This window comes from Enhydra lutris, unplaced genomic scaffold (genome assembly GCF_002288905.1).
Source record: "Enhydra lutris kenyoni isolate GAN:26980312 unplaced genomic scaffold, ASM228890v2 scaffoldscaffold85, whole genome shotgun sequence".
NCBI lineage: Eukaryota > Metazoa > Chordata > Mammalia > Carnivora > Mustelidae > Enhydra > Enhydra lutris.
This window is the reverse complement of record NW_019154169.1, coordinates 7087138-7102640: the sequence shown is the minus strand read 5'-3', so window position 1 is coordinate 7102640 and position 15503 is coordinate 7087138. Positions and strand designations below refer to the sequence as shown.

General features: G+C 55.0%; 1 protein-coding gene across 1 annotated transcript in view; it reads right to left on the bottom strand.

Annotated features, from left to right (window-relative positions):
- LOC111161521 (signal induced proliferation associated 1 like 3) overlaps positions 1-15503 on the bottom strand; it is a 227016-nt gene that overhangs the window by 34137 nt on the left and 177376 nt on the right. Inside the window, exons 13-15 of the mRNA XM_022525245.1 lie at positions 14639-14766; positions 8297-8415; positions 6253-6680 (exon numbers count right to left, since the gene is read on the bottom strand). Of these exons, the coding sequence (XP_022380953.1) occupies positions 6253-6680; positions 8297-8415; positions 14639-14766 (675 nt within the window). The remainder of the gene's footprint in view (positions 1-6252; positions 6681-8296; positions 8416-14638; positions 14767-15503) is intronic.

Genomic DNA, 15503 nt, shown 5'->3' with positions numbered 1-15503 from the left:
ACCTGGACATTTCCCAGAGCCCGGGAAATAACACTGCTCCCCCACGTACCCCTCACGGCTTGGCCTTAGTTGCTAGACCGCCCTTGGCCTCTCAGTCTGGCATCTGGCAGGCCTGGAGTGTTGCATCAGTCCCTGCCTGTGGCTGGAGTTATGCTCCAGGGTGGGATATGGGCTCAAACCGATGCAGAATCCAATCAGGGCTCATCACCTCTGCCCCATTCCCCCCCCTCCACCCCTGTCACTGCAGCAGCCTCTTCCTGCCCACCCCCCACCAAACATGGCCAGAGGGAGCCTGTGAACACCTGCATTGGATCACAGCTCTCTTCTGCCCAGGACCCTGTGGGGCTCCGCCTTGCTCAGGGGAGAGTCAGAGTCCTCCCCTCTGCCCACAAGGCCCTACACCACCTGGCCTGCCCCCTCTGCCCTCAGCTCCTCCTGCTCACCAGGCTCCAGCCACTTGGAAGCTCTTCCCAGCCAGAAACATTTTGGCCTCAGGGCCTTTGCATTGCTCCCACCTTTCCTTGAGAGGGCTTGGACTCCTTGCCCAGGCTGACTGTGACTCTCCAAGTGGGTCTCTGTCACATGTGACCCCGGTGGATGCGAGGCCCTCGCATTATCTTTAAGGCTTGTGTCCCCAGAATGGTATCCCTGAGGTTCCCTCCTGGCCCAGCCTGGGGAAGCAAAGCCATGTGCTTCTTGCCTGGCTGTGGCAGCTCCTCATGGAGCGAAGAGCCTCCGAGTGCCCCTCACAGCTCTGACAAATTGCTCTGGAAACCCAGGAAGCTTTGGGGCGTGCGCTGCCTCGGAGAGGGCGGGGGGCCAGGTGGCTGCCTGCCTGGGATCACTCGGCCCACTGCGGTGCCCACGGCAGGCGCTGGCGCCTGGCCGTGTGCCTGGAAGCCGGGCTCCCGTGACGAACGTCTGGGGAGAGCGTCTGCGAAGTCCCCGAAACCCCCGGCAGGCACAAGCTGCTACAGGCTCCTGCAGCTCCTGAAGCAGGGCTGGAGCTCAGGGAGGGCAGGGCTGGCTGTTTCCCTGCTCGGGCATGGCACGGCCCATCCCTCTCCCGGCAGTCCTCGGAGTTTGTGGGCAAACTCAATTCCTTCTACTCTTCAAACTGTCCAGAATAATCTTTTTCAAACCGAAGTCAGATTATGCATTCGCACGCTTCCCACGGCTCCCACGTCCCTCACAACCAAATCCCAGCAGCTGACCGTGGTCCGTAAACCTGCCAGAACCAGGTCCTGGCCTGCTCTGCAAAACTGACCTCCTGCCCCTCTCCCCTTTGCCCTGTCTGCTCCTCCCTCTCTGGCCACCTGACCATTTCTTAGGCACCGCAAATGAATTCCCCTTCAGGGTCTTGGTATTGCTGCTTCCTCTGCCTGGGTCAATCCCTTACTTCCTGGAAAACACCAACTCCTCCGAGAGGACTTCCCGGCTCTCCATCCTGTTGGCTTTTTCTCCCCAGACCTTAACAACCCCCAGCACAGGGAGATCACGTGGTTCCTCAGCTGTCCGTCTGTCTTGCTCTCTCACCAGAAAATGTCAGCTCCACAAGAGAAACCCTTGACTTTGTTCCCTGCCATGTCACCATGTTTGGAAGAGTCCCTGGCACACAGTGGGTGCTTTAGTGGTAAGAATAACCTCCCTCTTGGGATAGGGGACCTGCCCCGCTCTCCTCTCCTTAAGAACCTCACCACTCCCTGTCTGCAGCAGCCTCCCCACTCTCAGCTCTCTGGCAGCGTCCTGGACCTGTGTCTTCCTCCCTCCTTATGTTCTAGCAAAGCCACTTGCTGACACGGTCACAGCTACTCTGTCCCCCGGTTGGGCCCCTTCCTTTTAACTCATATCTCAGCATCAGCCCCATCCCTGAGGCTGTCTCCAGACCCATCTCCAGCACCATTTTTCAAATCATAAATCTGCTTCTACTGCCCTTGCTGCTGAGAACTTTCCTTACTGCCCATAGCTCTGACGATGGAATTCAAACTCTGTAATGTGGCTGACAGGACCTTGTGTGGTCTGGCTTCTGCTGACCTCCCCAAAAACCCATCAGCTGCCCCCTGAGTTTCTACCCTTGAGCCAAGGAGCCTGTGGTTCAGTGACCTGATGGCGTCCACCCTCCTTTCCACCTCAGGGCCTTTGCACATGCTACTCCCTTTCATAGGAACACCCTCTCCATACCCCAACTTTCTCTTTCTCTCTTTTTTAAAAGAGGGGGGAGAGAGAGAGAGGACCTCAAGCAAACTCCCCTCTGAGCAGACCCTGATGCAGGGCTCCATCTCACCACTCTGAAATCATGACCCGAGCTGAAATCAAGAGTCAAATGCTTAACTGAGCCACCCAGGAGCCCCTTTCTCTCTTTTTTTTTTTAACTGCATAATAGCTCACATATAGCAAAGTGTACAAAACATACACATACAACTGAAGGAATAGTCACTAAGCAGACACCATATAACTGGATCCTGGGTCAAGAATGTATCACCGGCCCCTCAGAGACCACTCAACTGTGCCCTCCTCCTTGTTGCTTTTACCTTTGGCAGAAATGACCCCTCCTCACAGAAACCGCCTTTGCCCCTCAGACGAGATCAGACCTTCCCTCCAGCCCTGCCCCACATCCACCCTCAGATCCCAGTGGGTCTTCTCTCCCTAGGCCTTCCTCTAGCATAATCCAGTCATTACTTTCATCATTCTTTGCCTGCTGTCTCCCTGGTACCTGGTCAGTGTAAGCACAGCAGGGGTCCCGCGTGCCCGCAGCCCCCAGCAGGCGGCCAGGCACACAATGGGCCCTCGCTGTGCGAACAAACACGGGGCGGGGGGGGGGGGGGGGGGCCCGCTATGAAGGACTGGTCAAGTGGAGCCAGGGGCAGCTGTGGAGCCGGCTTGCCTGCCCTTGAGGAGCCGTGGCTGCGCACCAGGCTGTCCCCATGGCTTAGCCCAAGGAAGAAGACTAATGACGGCGGGAGCACAAGGCTGGTGGGGGGCCTGGGGCCAGGGGCAGTGCGGCCATGGCAGGCGGAGGCGCGTGTGGGCTTCTAGGGCGCAGGTGCCCAGTGACCATCCGGGAACTTGGCTCCCCTGCCGAGACGGTGAGGTTGTGGGAGGGCCAGTAGAGCAGGACCCACGTGGGACTTGCACATCTTCTCTGTCTGGGACACTCTACCCCCGCTAGTCCTCCCTATTCTAGGAGAGCCCCTTCCACAATGGGGTCTGGCCCCCCTTTGGGCTCCCACATTCCAGGTGCTTCCCCCACCGGGGCACTGACCACTCCCCGCTGTCACTGTCTTGGGATGGATTTGTCTCCCCTGTTGGACTTTGAGGCCTCAAGTCACGGTGGTGTCCCCAGCACTGCCTGTAATAGGCACAACTCTGGAGAAATATTCTGATTTTAATTCATTTTAGAACAATCCCCTGTGAGTTCAATGACAGGAGGTTCAAGGTCTGCTGCCCCATACTGTCCTGAGGGTCCCATAAACATTCAATCTTTACCATATCCCTAGGAGGCATATTATGTGATTTATCCCCCATTTTACAGACGAGGAAACTGAGGCCCAGAGAAGTTCAGTCATTTGCTCAAGGCCACATAGCCAAAGCAAGGCAGAGGGAGGGCTTGAACCCTGGTGGAGGTCCATTCTCTTGTCTACTGGCAGATGTTTCTTAAATCAACTCATTTAGTTTTCCTTAAACTTGTCCAAGACGGTATCAGGGGATGGGCGGGGAACACTTTCCTAATACTCATTAAAGCAAACATATATCCATTTAAAAAAAACACATTTTTCTCCTGTACCACCCAAATCACCTCGAGCACCCCATTTTGGGAAATGCTGTTCCACTCTAGAGCCTGGTTGCCTAGGAGAAAACTTCGGGAAGCAGCTTGATGAGTAGATAAGAATGATTTGCAATTAGCATCAATTGTCTGTATGCAAATTAAAGCTCCCAACCGCAGGGCCCTCTTTTGTAGTGGGCTCCTCTCCCATTTTATTCCCTTCATTTCTGGGTTCAGCAAATCCTTCTGGCAGACACAGGGTAATTTTACACCCACCCCCTGGCTTCAGCCACAGTCTTCTCCCCAGCCTGCTGCCTTTATAGCACAGATTTCAAAACCCTCCCGTTGCTCAGATTTACTAAGCTGGTCCCAGGCCCAGCATAGGACTAGGGGAACTGAGGGCTGGGACCCCCGTGGCACCCAGGACTCTCCTGGTGCAGAGGCCTTCTGGATGGGTGCACTCTGACATTTGTCTCAGTGATGGCCTGATTGTCGTCTGTCTCCCTCAAAGGAGACAGGCAAGGACAGGGGTTGGGGGACGCATCTGCTTTTGCTCAGTATCTGTCGGAGATACAGTATCTCAGTATCAGCTCCCACCCCAGCACCTGTGACCTAAAGATCCCTAAGAAAGATCTGTGAGTGAAACAAATGGATAAATTAACGGACGAAGGAGCTGGTCAAAAGTCCGAGACTTCGGATGACTGAGAACCACCTGTTAGGGGAGGTGGACTGAGCCAAAGGCTAAGCTCACTGGGACTCGAGACCTCTCTGCCTTCACCCTTCGGGCTCCTGACTCAGGGAGGTCAGGCACCAGGGTTGGGGGGCACCCACTATACGGGCACCCTCAAACACGGTCGTTTCCAAATCTGTCAGAACCACCGCTAAGTCATGAGATCATTTAAGGAGGTGTCGAGATGTACTCCCATTCTCAACTGATGCAACTACCTCAGAGCGCTTCACACCAAAGCTAAGCATTGTTTGGGGCATATTTGCTTTGCCTTTTCACAAACACAGCTATTTCTGCAGAGACAAACACAGATGAAATCCACTACAGGTTGTGGTCAAGGCCTGGGGCCACTGCCAGGGTGCAGGAGTTCTGCGTGGACAAAGGCCGTAGGTCTGAGGGCCGGCAAAGGAGAGAATCAAAGGAGAGGACCCCCCCCACCCCCTGTATCGGGGTCCTGGGCTGGCCCCTGCTTAGGTGTGGTGGGGAAGGGAAGGAAGGCTGGGGCCTCCGGGGTCTGCACTGGGGACGGCAGCACAGGAATCCCTGCCTGGGGCTGCAGACTTCGAGGGGACACATGTGCCAGAACCACATAAGCCCTGAGCCCCGTGAGGGCAGAACTGTTTTCCCACCTCTGTGCATTCTCCTGGGAGATGGTATGCGGCTTTCACCCGATACTCAAGGCGTATGCAGTCTAGGCCCCAGACTGACCGCTCAATGCCAGCTCCTTCTCACTTACTCCCCTGCCTGCCTCGCCACCAGTAGTTCTCAGAGCACAGTCCCCGGACCAGCAGAATCACCATCTACCAGGGATTTAACAAAATTCGTATTCTCAGGCCCCACTCTGACCTACTGAATCAGAAACTCTGGACTGGGGGTGTCTGGGTGGCTCAGTTGTTTAGCATCTGGCTTTGGCTCGGGTCATGATCCCAGGGTCCTGGGATCGAGCCCCGCATCAGGTTCCCTGCTCGGCGGGAAGCCTGCTTCTCCCTCTCCCACTCCCGCTGCTTGTGCTCCCCCTCTCGTTGTGTCTCTATCAAATAAATAAATAAAATCTTAAAAAAAAAAGAAAGAAAGAAAGAAACTCCAACTGGGGTCTTGCAGTCTGTGCTCGACAGCCCTCCAGGGGCTGGAAGGCTAAACCGTGATCTCTCAGACTTCCTCATGACCACCTGGCTCAAAGGCCTGTGGGAAAGCTCTCGCTTTCTCCAGAGAAAGGGAGCTACAAGAAGTGATCCTCCATGCACCCCATGGGCACCGCGGAAACACCAGACAAGGAAGTTGCAGCTTGCAGGGTAAGAATAGTGAAACGCGAAGACCCAAGGCCCTCCCTGAGCTACAGTACCAACTTGGCTCTGCCCTCTGGATTTCCCATCAGGGGCCTGTGAAACCTCTATTTGTTTAAACCACTGTGGGTCAGATGTCCTGTTACCTCCAACCAAAGGCCCCCCTAACATGTACAATTACCCTCAGAAAGCATAAAACCACTAGTCTCAAGCAGACAGAGACCGAGGGTCAGAATGAACCCGAGACAGATGAAGCAGACAGCCAGGGGCTTCTTTCCCTTCACCCAGGGTACGTAAGGGCTGAATGATGGGCTGTAGTGGGTGGTCCACGAGCCTCCCGACTTTGGAAGCAAACTAGTGTGTAAGCAATCTGCCTATGATCCTGTGTGTAGGGAGGGGAACCCCACTCTCAGGATTGTGGGGAGAGCGGATGGTGGTCTGGACTCCCTGAAGGACTGGGGTAGGGAGCAGTGCCTTACCTAGGCTGCCTGGGCGGGTCGCGGCTCCCCCCTGCCAGGCCTGTCGGGGTGCTGGAGCCTGAGGAATATAACTTCGGGCGGTAGCCCTTGGTCTGGCCAGCAACCACAGGAGCCGGTGAGACCTCCCGCCGTCTGTCTGTGTAGTGGGACCGCCCGGCGGCCTCCCGTCCGCCCCCACAGAGGCCCATGGTTCCCGGAGGCTTGTGTGGCTTGGCCTGCCGAGGAACCTTGGCCAGGGACATGCAGCTGGGGCTAGAGGTGTAGAGGGTGGTGTCAATGCCGCTGTCGCTGGAGCCCCCCTTGGAGAGGGGGTCTTGCTCTGGCTCCAGGGGGTCCAGGGGGTCCAACCAGCGGTCATCGCTGTGGCTGCTGGATGCGTTGCTGGAGAGGGTGTTGCTGCTGGAGTGACTGGAGTACGGAGGCTCTCCCTGGAAGGAGAGACAGTGTGTCATCCCAGACTCCACAGCCGGGGCACGGACCTCCCCTCCCGGTGTCCTCCCCACCCCTAAGCTCTGGCTCCCACACTTCTTGGCCATGGTACCTTGGGTGAGTGACAGAGCTCTCCCATGCCTCAGTTTCCACATCTGTAAAATTGGGCCATTGATATCCTGCCTCGTGGGCCTGCTCGGAGGCATCGCGACATTACGTGTGCAAGGTGCCGCCCATAGCACAGGCTCAATCCACACAGCTGTGTTCCTGGCCTTCCCTCCCGGATCCACCTCTTCCCCGCCTCATTAAGGCATCTCCATACTGTCAGCCACCCCAAGCAGGAGCCCTGGAGTCACCCTGGACCCTGCTTCTGCTCTCACACCCAAGTCCAGCCCCACAGCAAATCCTGTGGCCTGCGTCTTCAAAGGGGACCCAGGACCCGCCACCTCTGGTCCTCCTTGGCTCCACCCCGGGCCCATCCACCACCACCTCCCACTGCACCACGGCAACAGCCTCCCCACTGTCCTCCGGCCCTCACTCTGTTCCCTACATAACAGCCGGAGGGAGGCTGTGAACACCTGCCCCGTTTCATATCCCTTCCCTGCTTAGAACCTTCCTGTGGCTTCACTTCACTCACAGGAAAAGCCAGAGTCCTCCCAGAGACCCTGCGCCATCTGACCCCACATTCTGGCCTCTAACCTCATCTGCACCCTCTTGCCTGATCCCTCTGTTCCCAACAGGCCTCCTGACTGTTCTCTGTGTGGGTCAGGCCTACCCCCACCTCAGGCCTCGGCACCAGCTGCTCCTTCTGCCTGGAGCACTCTTCCTTCGGGTGTGTTCGTGGATTGCCCCCTACTTCACGCAGGGCTTCATCACCTCCCCAGAGGCCCTCAGTGACCACCTCACCCTACAGCAGCAGTGCCTAATGCTCTCTTTCCCCTGAACTGAGCTCTGTTTCTCTCACACAGAGAAGACCAGCTCCTGGTGTCACAGAACGTATGTGTTCATCTGCTTCCTGCTCGCTGCTCCCACTGGGAAGTCAGCTTTGTGAGCACAGGCGCTCACCTGGCCCCTCCAACACCATGGTCTCAGGGCCTGGCATGAGGTAACTGCCCACCAAACTCCTGCTGAATGAAGGGATGCAGAGAGACTGCTGAGGGCTCACCAGAACCACCTCCTCTGCCCGGCACACAGGACCACGATTCCCAGCCTCCCCTGCACTGTGGCGTGGCCACGTGATGCAGTTTTCATATGCAACGGCCAATGCAATAGAAGCAGAAAGGATTTATACCATTTCCAGGTCTGGGCTATAGAGACTTCCACCTGATCCTCTCTTCTTCCCACCCAACCTGCCAGAAAGAGGCAGGGTCCCGGCAGAGGGCTCTGAGGCTCTGAGGGACAGCGAGCCTGGGTTCTAGAATCGCTGCTTGGAAAGAGGCTCACTGGCTGGTTCCGGAGCGGAGCGGAGGAGGTGAAGATGGAGGAGGTGCTCACATGTGGCGTTCAGAGGCCCACACCCCGTGACACTGCCCAGCCCACAGCAGTCAGGGAGACCAGGCAGTCGGCTCCTGAGGCCCTGACTCCCCGGGATTAGGCAGGTGGGGCCCAGACTCACTTTGGAATGTCTGTTGGGGGAATCTTTGCCTGCTGTGTCCTGCCTGGAGGTCTGCTTGCTCCCACTGCTTCCAGCCATGGCGGAGAGCCGGGCCTGGGCGGGCACATGCCACAGAGGCTCTGCAGGAAGACAGGAGACATATTATCGGTTAGAGGTGACTCAAGCCCTGGCCTGAGTCCACCTGAGGAATTTGGCCCTAAACATGGTCCCACACCCTCTGCCAGCCTGTTTGCTCAGCTCCCTCAGGATCAGGGCCCCATCAACTTATGTCCTGGGGTATAACAGTACTCAGTAATGAAATACTTACTAAGCACTTAGTATGTGCCAGACACTACCCTAGAGCTTCACATGGGTTAATCTGTTGAAGCCTGAGGACTATCCTCCATCGTCACTGCCAGAGAAGGTTGAGCACATTTTCATCCTTACTGGCCATTTGAATTTTCTACTTTGCAAATTACCTGTTCATTTCCCTTTCCTCTTTTTCCATGGGATTGACCTCTTTTATCCTATCAGCAAGTAGTGTTCTTTATGTACACAAGGTAGCAATCCTTTGCTGGTTAAATGGGCATAACTTATTTTATTAAACAAAAAGGGAATTACACTAAGCCTGGTCCTACAATGTGACTTCTCCCGTTACACTATACTTACACTTGCTTTTGACCTTACAGCCTCATAATATTATCTTCACGTAACCGGACATAAAGTTACATTGTGGTTTTTTTTTTTTTTTTTTTTAAAATTTTTTTTTTTATTTTTTTTTTTCACAGAGAGAGAGAGAGAGAGATCACAAGTAGACAGAGAGGCAGGCAGAGAGAGAGAGGGAAGCGGGCTCCCTACTGAGCAGAGAGCCCGATGCGGGACTCGATCCCAGGATCCCGAGATCATGACCTGAGCTGAAGGCAGCGGCTTAACCCACTGAGCCACCCAGGCATCCCAGTTACATTGTTTTTAACGGCTGTACAGCATTCCATCATGTGAATGGATGCCACTTTTTTTTAATATAATTTTTTAAAGACTTTATTTGTCAGAGAGCGAGCACAAGCAGGCAGAGTGGCACGCAGAGGCAGAGAAAGAAGCAGGCTCCTCAACGAGAAGAAGCCTGATGCGAGACTCGATCCCAGGACCCTGGGATCATGAGGGCTACCACCCGGGATCACCCGAGCTGAAGGCAGCAGCTTAACTGACTGAGCCACCTAGGCATTCCTTGACGCCACTTTTTTTTTTTTTTTTTTTTAAAGATTTTATTTAGGGCGCCTGGGTGGCTCAGTGGGTTAAGCCGCTAACTTCGGCTCAGGTCATGATCTCAGGGTCCTGGGATCGAGTCCTGCATCGGGCTCTCCACTCAGCGGGGATCCTGCTTCCCTCTCTCTCTCTCTCTCTGCCTGCCTCTCTGCCTACTTGTGATCTCTGTCTGTCAAATAAATAAATAAAATCTTTAAGAAAAATAAAGATTTTATTTATTTATTTGGCAGACAGAGATCACAAGTAGGCAGAGAGGCAGGCAGAGAGAGAGAGGGGGAAGCAGGCTCTCTGCTGAGCGGAGAGCCTGATTCAGGGTTCGATCCTAGGAGCCTGAGACCATGACCTGAGCCAAAGGCAGAGGCTTTAACCCACTGAGCCACCCAGGCATCCCTGGACGCCACTTTTTAAATCAGTTTCCTACTGATGGACATTCAGGTAGTTTTTAGTTCTTCCTTACAACACTGTTAGGGTGGCCCTTAAGCAAGTGTGGGACTCTGTTGGGATAGAACTCCACAACTGGAGCTGCTGGTTCCAAGGTAAAATAGGTTTAAAATCGGGACAGCTGGTGTGGGTGTAAATGAGTCTACATTTCCAGGTAGTCAATGTGCCTCAACTCTGCAACTGACCTTAAAAAAAAACCAGACAAAAAAACTGTACAGCTTCAGGGGAGGACTAGTTAGTATCTACCAAACACGAATGCACGGATAGAGGACAGAGGACTGGAGCCTTGGTGGTCTGACCCCAGAGCCCACACTTTTGATCACTGCTATATTGAAAATAATGGTAATAAAGATGACTATATGCACATGACCTGTGCTAGGTATTACCACAACTGCTTTGCACACATTCCCTTACTAAGTCCTCCCAGTAATACCGCTGGGTGGATATTACATCACTTCTAAAAGATGAAGAATGTCAAGACTCAGAAAGGTTACATACCTAGTCCAAGGACAGAGAAAGGGCCTCAGACTTGTGCTATCCACCTATGCACCCTCTCTGTGTTTCCCCAACAAGGACAACACTGGCAACGATGGAGAGTACATGCTTCCAAAACAGGAATCATCATTCTCTTAATGATGGGCTGGAGCCTGTGCTGAGAGGGCTGGGCAGGGGTGATCTCACTGGGCCCCCAAATCATGCAGGAAGGAAAGACAGGGTGTCCACTGTAGAGGAGGGACCTGAAGCCGGGACAGATGAGGTCACCACTGAGGTCACGTTTGCGGACTCTGAACTTCCCACAGGGCCTGTTGGAGCCTGAGCTCACGACCACATTCTGCTGCCTCCAGGCAGCCCCAGTGCACTGTGGGCTCAGGTTCCTGGCCAGGAAGATTCCTGCTCTGGGTGCGCTGGGTGGGGTGCTCAGGGCCACCTCAGAGAACAGCCCGGTTGGCACAGCCAAGGGTGTCCTGTCCGCATGGTGGCGGGGAGACTGCCCACTTCATCCACCTTTGCTACCTCCAGAGACGGTTTTCCTCTGTGGAGCATCCCACAGGCCCAGGAGGTACTGGTTTCCTGGGAGGTGGCCGGATCATGCTGGAGACCATGTTTTCTACAGCCAAGCCCGCAGTAGCTGCATCTAGCCTCAACTCCCACCTGTTACACTGGTGATTTCCATTCTCCCAGACTACTCCTGGGAGAGGACTGGCCTGGACTACTCCTGACCTCAGACTTGTCTACACAGCTGCCTCCCAACGCCTCCTGCTGAACGTGGCCAAAGCCAACTCCTTATCTCCCCCCAAATCTGCACCGTTGTCTTTCCTGCTCAGTCCACGTGGCTCCCTGGTATCACCCCTGACTCCCACCTCCCATATCCATGTAGAAGATCAGGAAATTCTGTCAACTTTACCTTTAGAACCTGCCCATCTCCCTCACCCCACCCCTACCCTACAAGAATCTGTAGCCAGAAGGCCCCTGTGAACATCTAAGTCAGATCCCATCCCTCCTCTGCTTGGAAGGACCAAGCCCCTATCCCACTTTGAGCAAAGGACAGAGACCTCCCCACAGGCTCTGGCCCTGTCACTTCCCTGACCTCAGCCTCTGTCACCTTTCCAGCCACAGGCCTTGTTACTGTTCCTCCAACACTCACAGCTACCTTGGTATACCCTGACTATTCTCTTTCCCCTGAATCTTCTCCTCCCAGCGGACTCCTTTGCATTTTTCTAGCCTCACCTGAAATATGATTTGCTCAGAGATTCCCCCAAACCTTGACCATCTCTCTCTCAGCACTATATTATAGTTTCCACTTGTTAGCATTCCTGTGTGCATTTATCACTGTGTGCCCGTTTGTTGTCTGTCTCTCCACCAGCCTGTTGGCTCCAAGAAGAAGGAAACGTGCCTCTCTGGCTCCCACTGTGTGTCCCTGGTGCCCAGTCCGGAGTTTACGATTAGCGACATGTCAAATGAACGGAGGGATGAAGGGCTAGATTCCTTCCCTCCTGGGCTATCCCAGGGGCCTCCGCTCTGCCCTTCACAGACCCTGGTAACTGAACACTTCACTAGGTCTCTAGACCAGCCCCTGGTGACCTCCTGGCTCTCCTGATAGAATGATTCTGCCTTGTTATGCTGGGCAAGTGACAGACATGAATTCAGCTGACTCGGGGCAGCTGGTGACTCAGGGGCCACCTTCCCAGCCTGGGTGCTCTGAAGCTAGAGAAATGCTCACACCTGGTAGGTGAGGGGCCATGGGTGGTGTCTGTGGACACTGGGGGCTGAGTGGTTCTAGTACCCAACAGGTCCTGGTTCCATCTCAATTATGGAGGTACCAGCAGAGACCTTGGACCAGTGACTACCTTCTCCTGGGCCTCACCTTCCTCACTTCTAAGACGGGGCTGTATCAAGTACCCACTATGTCGTTTTCCTGAGATGATTAAATAAGAGGGCACGGGGAGGGGAACCTGGGTGGCTCAGCGAGTTAAGCCTCTGCCTTCAGCGCAGGTGATGATCTCAGGGTCCTGGGATTGAGCCCTGCATCAGGCTCTCTGCTTGGTGGGGAGCTTGCTTCCCTGCCTCTCTCTGCCTGCCTCTCTGCCTACTTGTGATCTCTATCAAATAAATAAATAAAATCTTAAAAAAAAAAAGAGGGGACAGGGAGTACTGAGTATAGCACCAGGCATCTAACACATATGCAGAATCATACTGCTGTGCCTATGATTACTGTCCTCTGATCTGCATGATTCCCCATGTCTGTCATGGTGGCTGGTGCTCCCCAGCCTGAACTGCCTTGTCTCTACATCTTGAGCAGTTTCTAGGCTTCATGACGATTTCTAAACACAGACTGCCCTGATTCCTGTGGCTGGCGGGGCTGCTACTAAGTTAACTTGTAACAATCCCAAGGAAGTGAACGGGGAACCAAGCTCTAAGAAAGGAGAGAGAAGGGAAGGACAATGGGGAGTTTCCGTGACACCCTATTTGGGTGAACACTGGAAAAATGTCCTCCCCGTTTTACACTTTGGTGTCATGAGACCACCATGAAACGCTCTTCTTTTTCTGAAAGGGGTGGGGAAAAAGAGATGCAGACCCGTGTGTGCTGCAGCAGAGAGCACAGAATGGTGGGCAGTGGCAGTGGCGGTGGCGGGCAGGGCCGTACCGAGGGAAGCAAGCCAAGTCTGCAGGCCCCAGAGCAGAAGGGAGAGCGAGGTTGGAGGGTGACCTGCTTGCCCGAAGTTCAACAATTTTCCCTGGTTGAAGGGAACCACAGGGGTTGGGGTTCCAAGGAATTCCTAGGCCACTAATCCTGGGACATGCAAACGCTTCCCTGCCCTGAGGGAGCTGGTGACATGCTGACGTGATCATCCCCCTGGGCTGCCTGGAAATTCTCGAACGTCTAAGAAGACAGCTCCATGCCTCCCCCCTCTAATGTCAATGCTCTTGGATGCTTCACTGATTTCCTTTCTTTTGAACCCACCCACTTATCTAGTAGTTCTCAGACTTCGGAGGGTCTACAAGTTTGTTGTGTGGAATTACACTGAATCTTCATCTAAGCGTACATGCGCACGATTAATCATCACACAGAGCAGCATAAACAGACCGAGAAGATGCTCGGTCTCACTGAGCACCAGAAAAGCGCACATTAAAACCACAAGGCGATGCCACTAGGCGCTCACTTCTAGAATGGCCGAAGTGAAAAGGTGGGTGAGGACATGGGGCAACTCAGGTGCTCCGGTCTCTGGTGGGAGCGTGACATGGTTTGTTACTCTGGGGAAAGGTGCGGCAGCTTCTCGGAACGTTCAACATGTGACCCAGCCACTCCGCTCCCAGGCAGACACCCCACCGAAGTGTGATTCAAGAATATCCCCGACAGCACCATTCTAAGCCGTCCCCAGCTGGAAATACCCAAATGTCCAGCACGGACTAATAAGCTGTGGGTTGTTCATATAATGGGATACGCCTCGGAAACCACACTGTTCCATGCAAGCACGAGGCCGATGCTCGAGAACGCGACCCTGAGCGACAGAGGCCAGACACGCACACATGATGCGTCTAGCCAGCGGGGGTCGGCTTCGTATATGTGAAATGCAGAATGAGGCAGAACTAAGTTTGGCCATGAGAAGCCGGGCAGGGTGGCCTCTGGGGGTGCTGACTGGGAGGGGCCCGGGGGGCTTTGGGAGGCTGGCTGAGGTGGGCCTCTTGCCTGGGGGGTGGGGTGTGGGGCATTCACTCTGGGATGTGTTATCCCCGTTGCACACTGAGGACTGGGGCTCTGGTCTCGGCATTGGCCGTACAGCCACGACAGTGGGAAGCGAGCACAAGAAGCTTTATGTAAGGAAAATCCTCAGAACACAGTTGGTTCTGCTCCCCTGACAGCTCCGCTTTTAGTCCGTTTTCAGCTGTTTCCCTGGGAGGTCGCCACCCCCGCACCACACATCTGCATGCGGGCTCCTAAGCGAACGCCATCGGCTGATGCCCTGTCTGGATGGAGGAGGATCGGGCTCCCGGGTCCCTGCTGCTTTCTCAGGTGACCTCCCTAATCTCGTGTGTGGCTCCAGCGGCTTCCTCTTGTGTTCTATCCATTGCCGACAGGAGGAGGGGTGTCCCCTGGCGGATGGGAAGCGGTCACGCTGGGCCAGGCGGGCAGGCGCAGCCGGCCTGGGGAGGCCCTACCTGGCTTCTGACGCTCCATGGTGCTCTCCTGGCTGGTCAGGCCGCCTGAGGAGGAGTCGCCGCTCGACATCCCATCGTGGCTGAAGTGGGGGTCAAAAGACAGCAGTGGGTGTGGGGCAGCCGCATACCTGCAGGGGAGTGGGAGGCAAGCACAGGGTGAAGGGCTGGCGTGACAAAAACCACCTGAGCCAGACACTTGCTCGCTGGGGGGTTTTAAACACACTGGAGGCTCCGCGTGGAGGGGAGGCTAGATGAGTAATCCTGGAAACGTGCTATTAGCGGACGGTCAGGAATGAGTCTCGCCTGGGAAGCATGCCAGGGAGCGCGGGCGATGCGGGGTCCACCGGGGAAGCAGGGGCAGAAGCCACCAGGGTGGAGGCCCACCCACAGCTTCCTCAGGGGGCTTGTTTCTTGGCTGTGAGTGGGGGTGAGCTATTGTTAGCAGCCCCGCCTCGCAGGCCTGTCTCGGGGCCGAAGCATCTGTAGGCACAGGAGGCCTGGCCCTTTCTCAGCCGGGAACAGTCCTTTCCCAGCCCTGAGCGGCACTCTCCCTCAACTGTCGAGAGGTAGTTGCGGTAGACCTTTCCTCAGAAGACCAACCCTAAGCCTGAGGCTGACGCAGACACAGCTGTGACAACTGGCCAGTGGGCCGGGACTCTGTGCCTGTCCCTCTGTTGGAGGTAGGAGCTGCGGGAGAGCAGCTTACACTTGGGCTCCAGAATGAGGCAGAGTGGGGCTCGAACCCCAGCTTCATCCGTTCCTAGCTACGTGACCTTGGTCAGGCAAGTGCTCGTTAGCCTGAGCTGCAGTTTCCCCACCTGAACAATTGGATAATGACAACTTCTACTTCACAGGATTGTAGGAC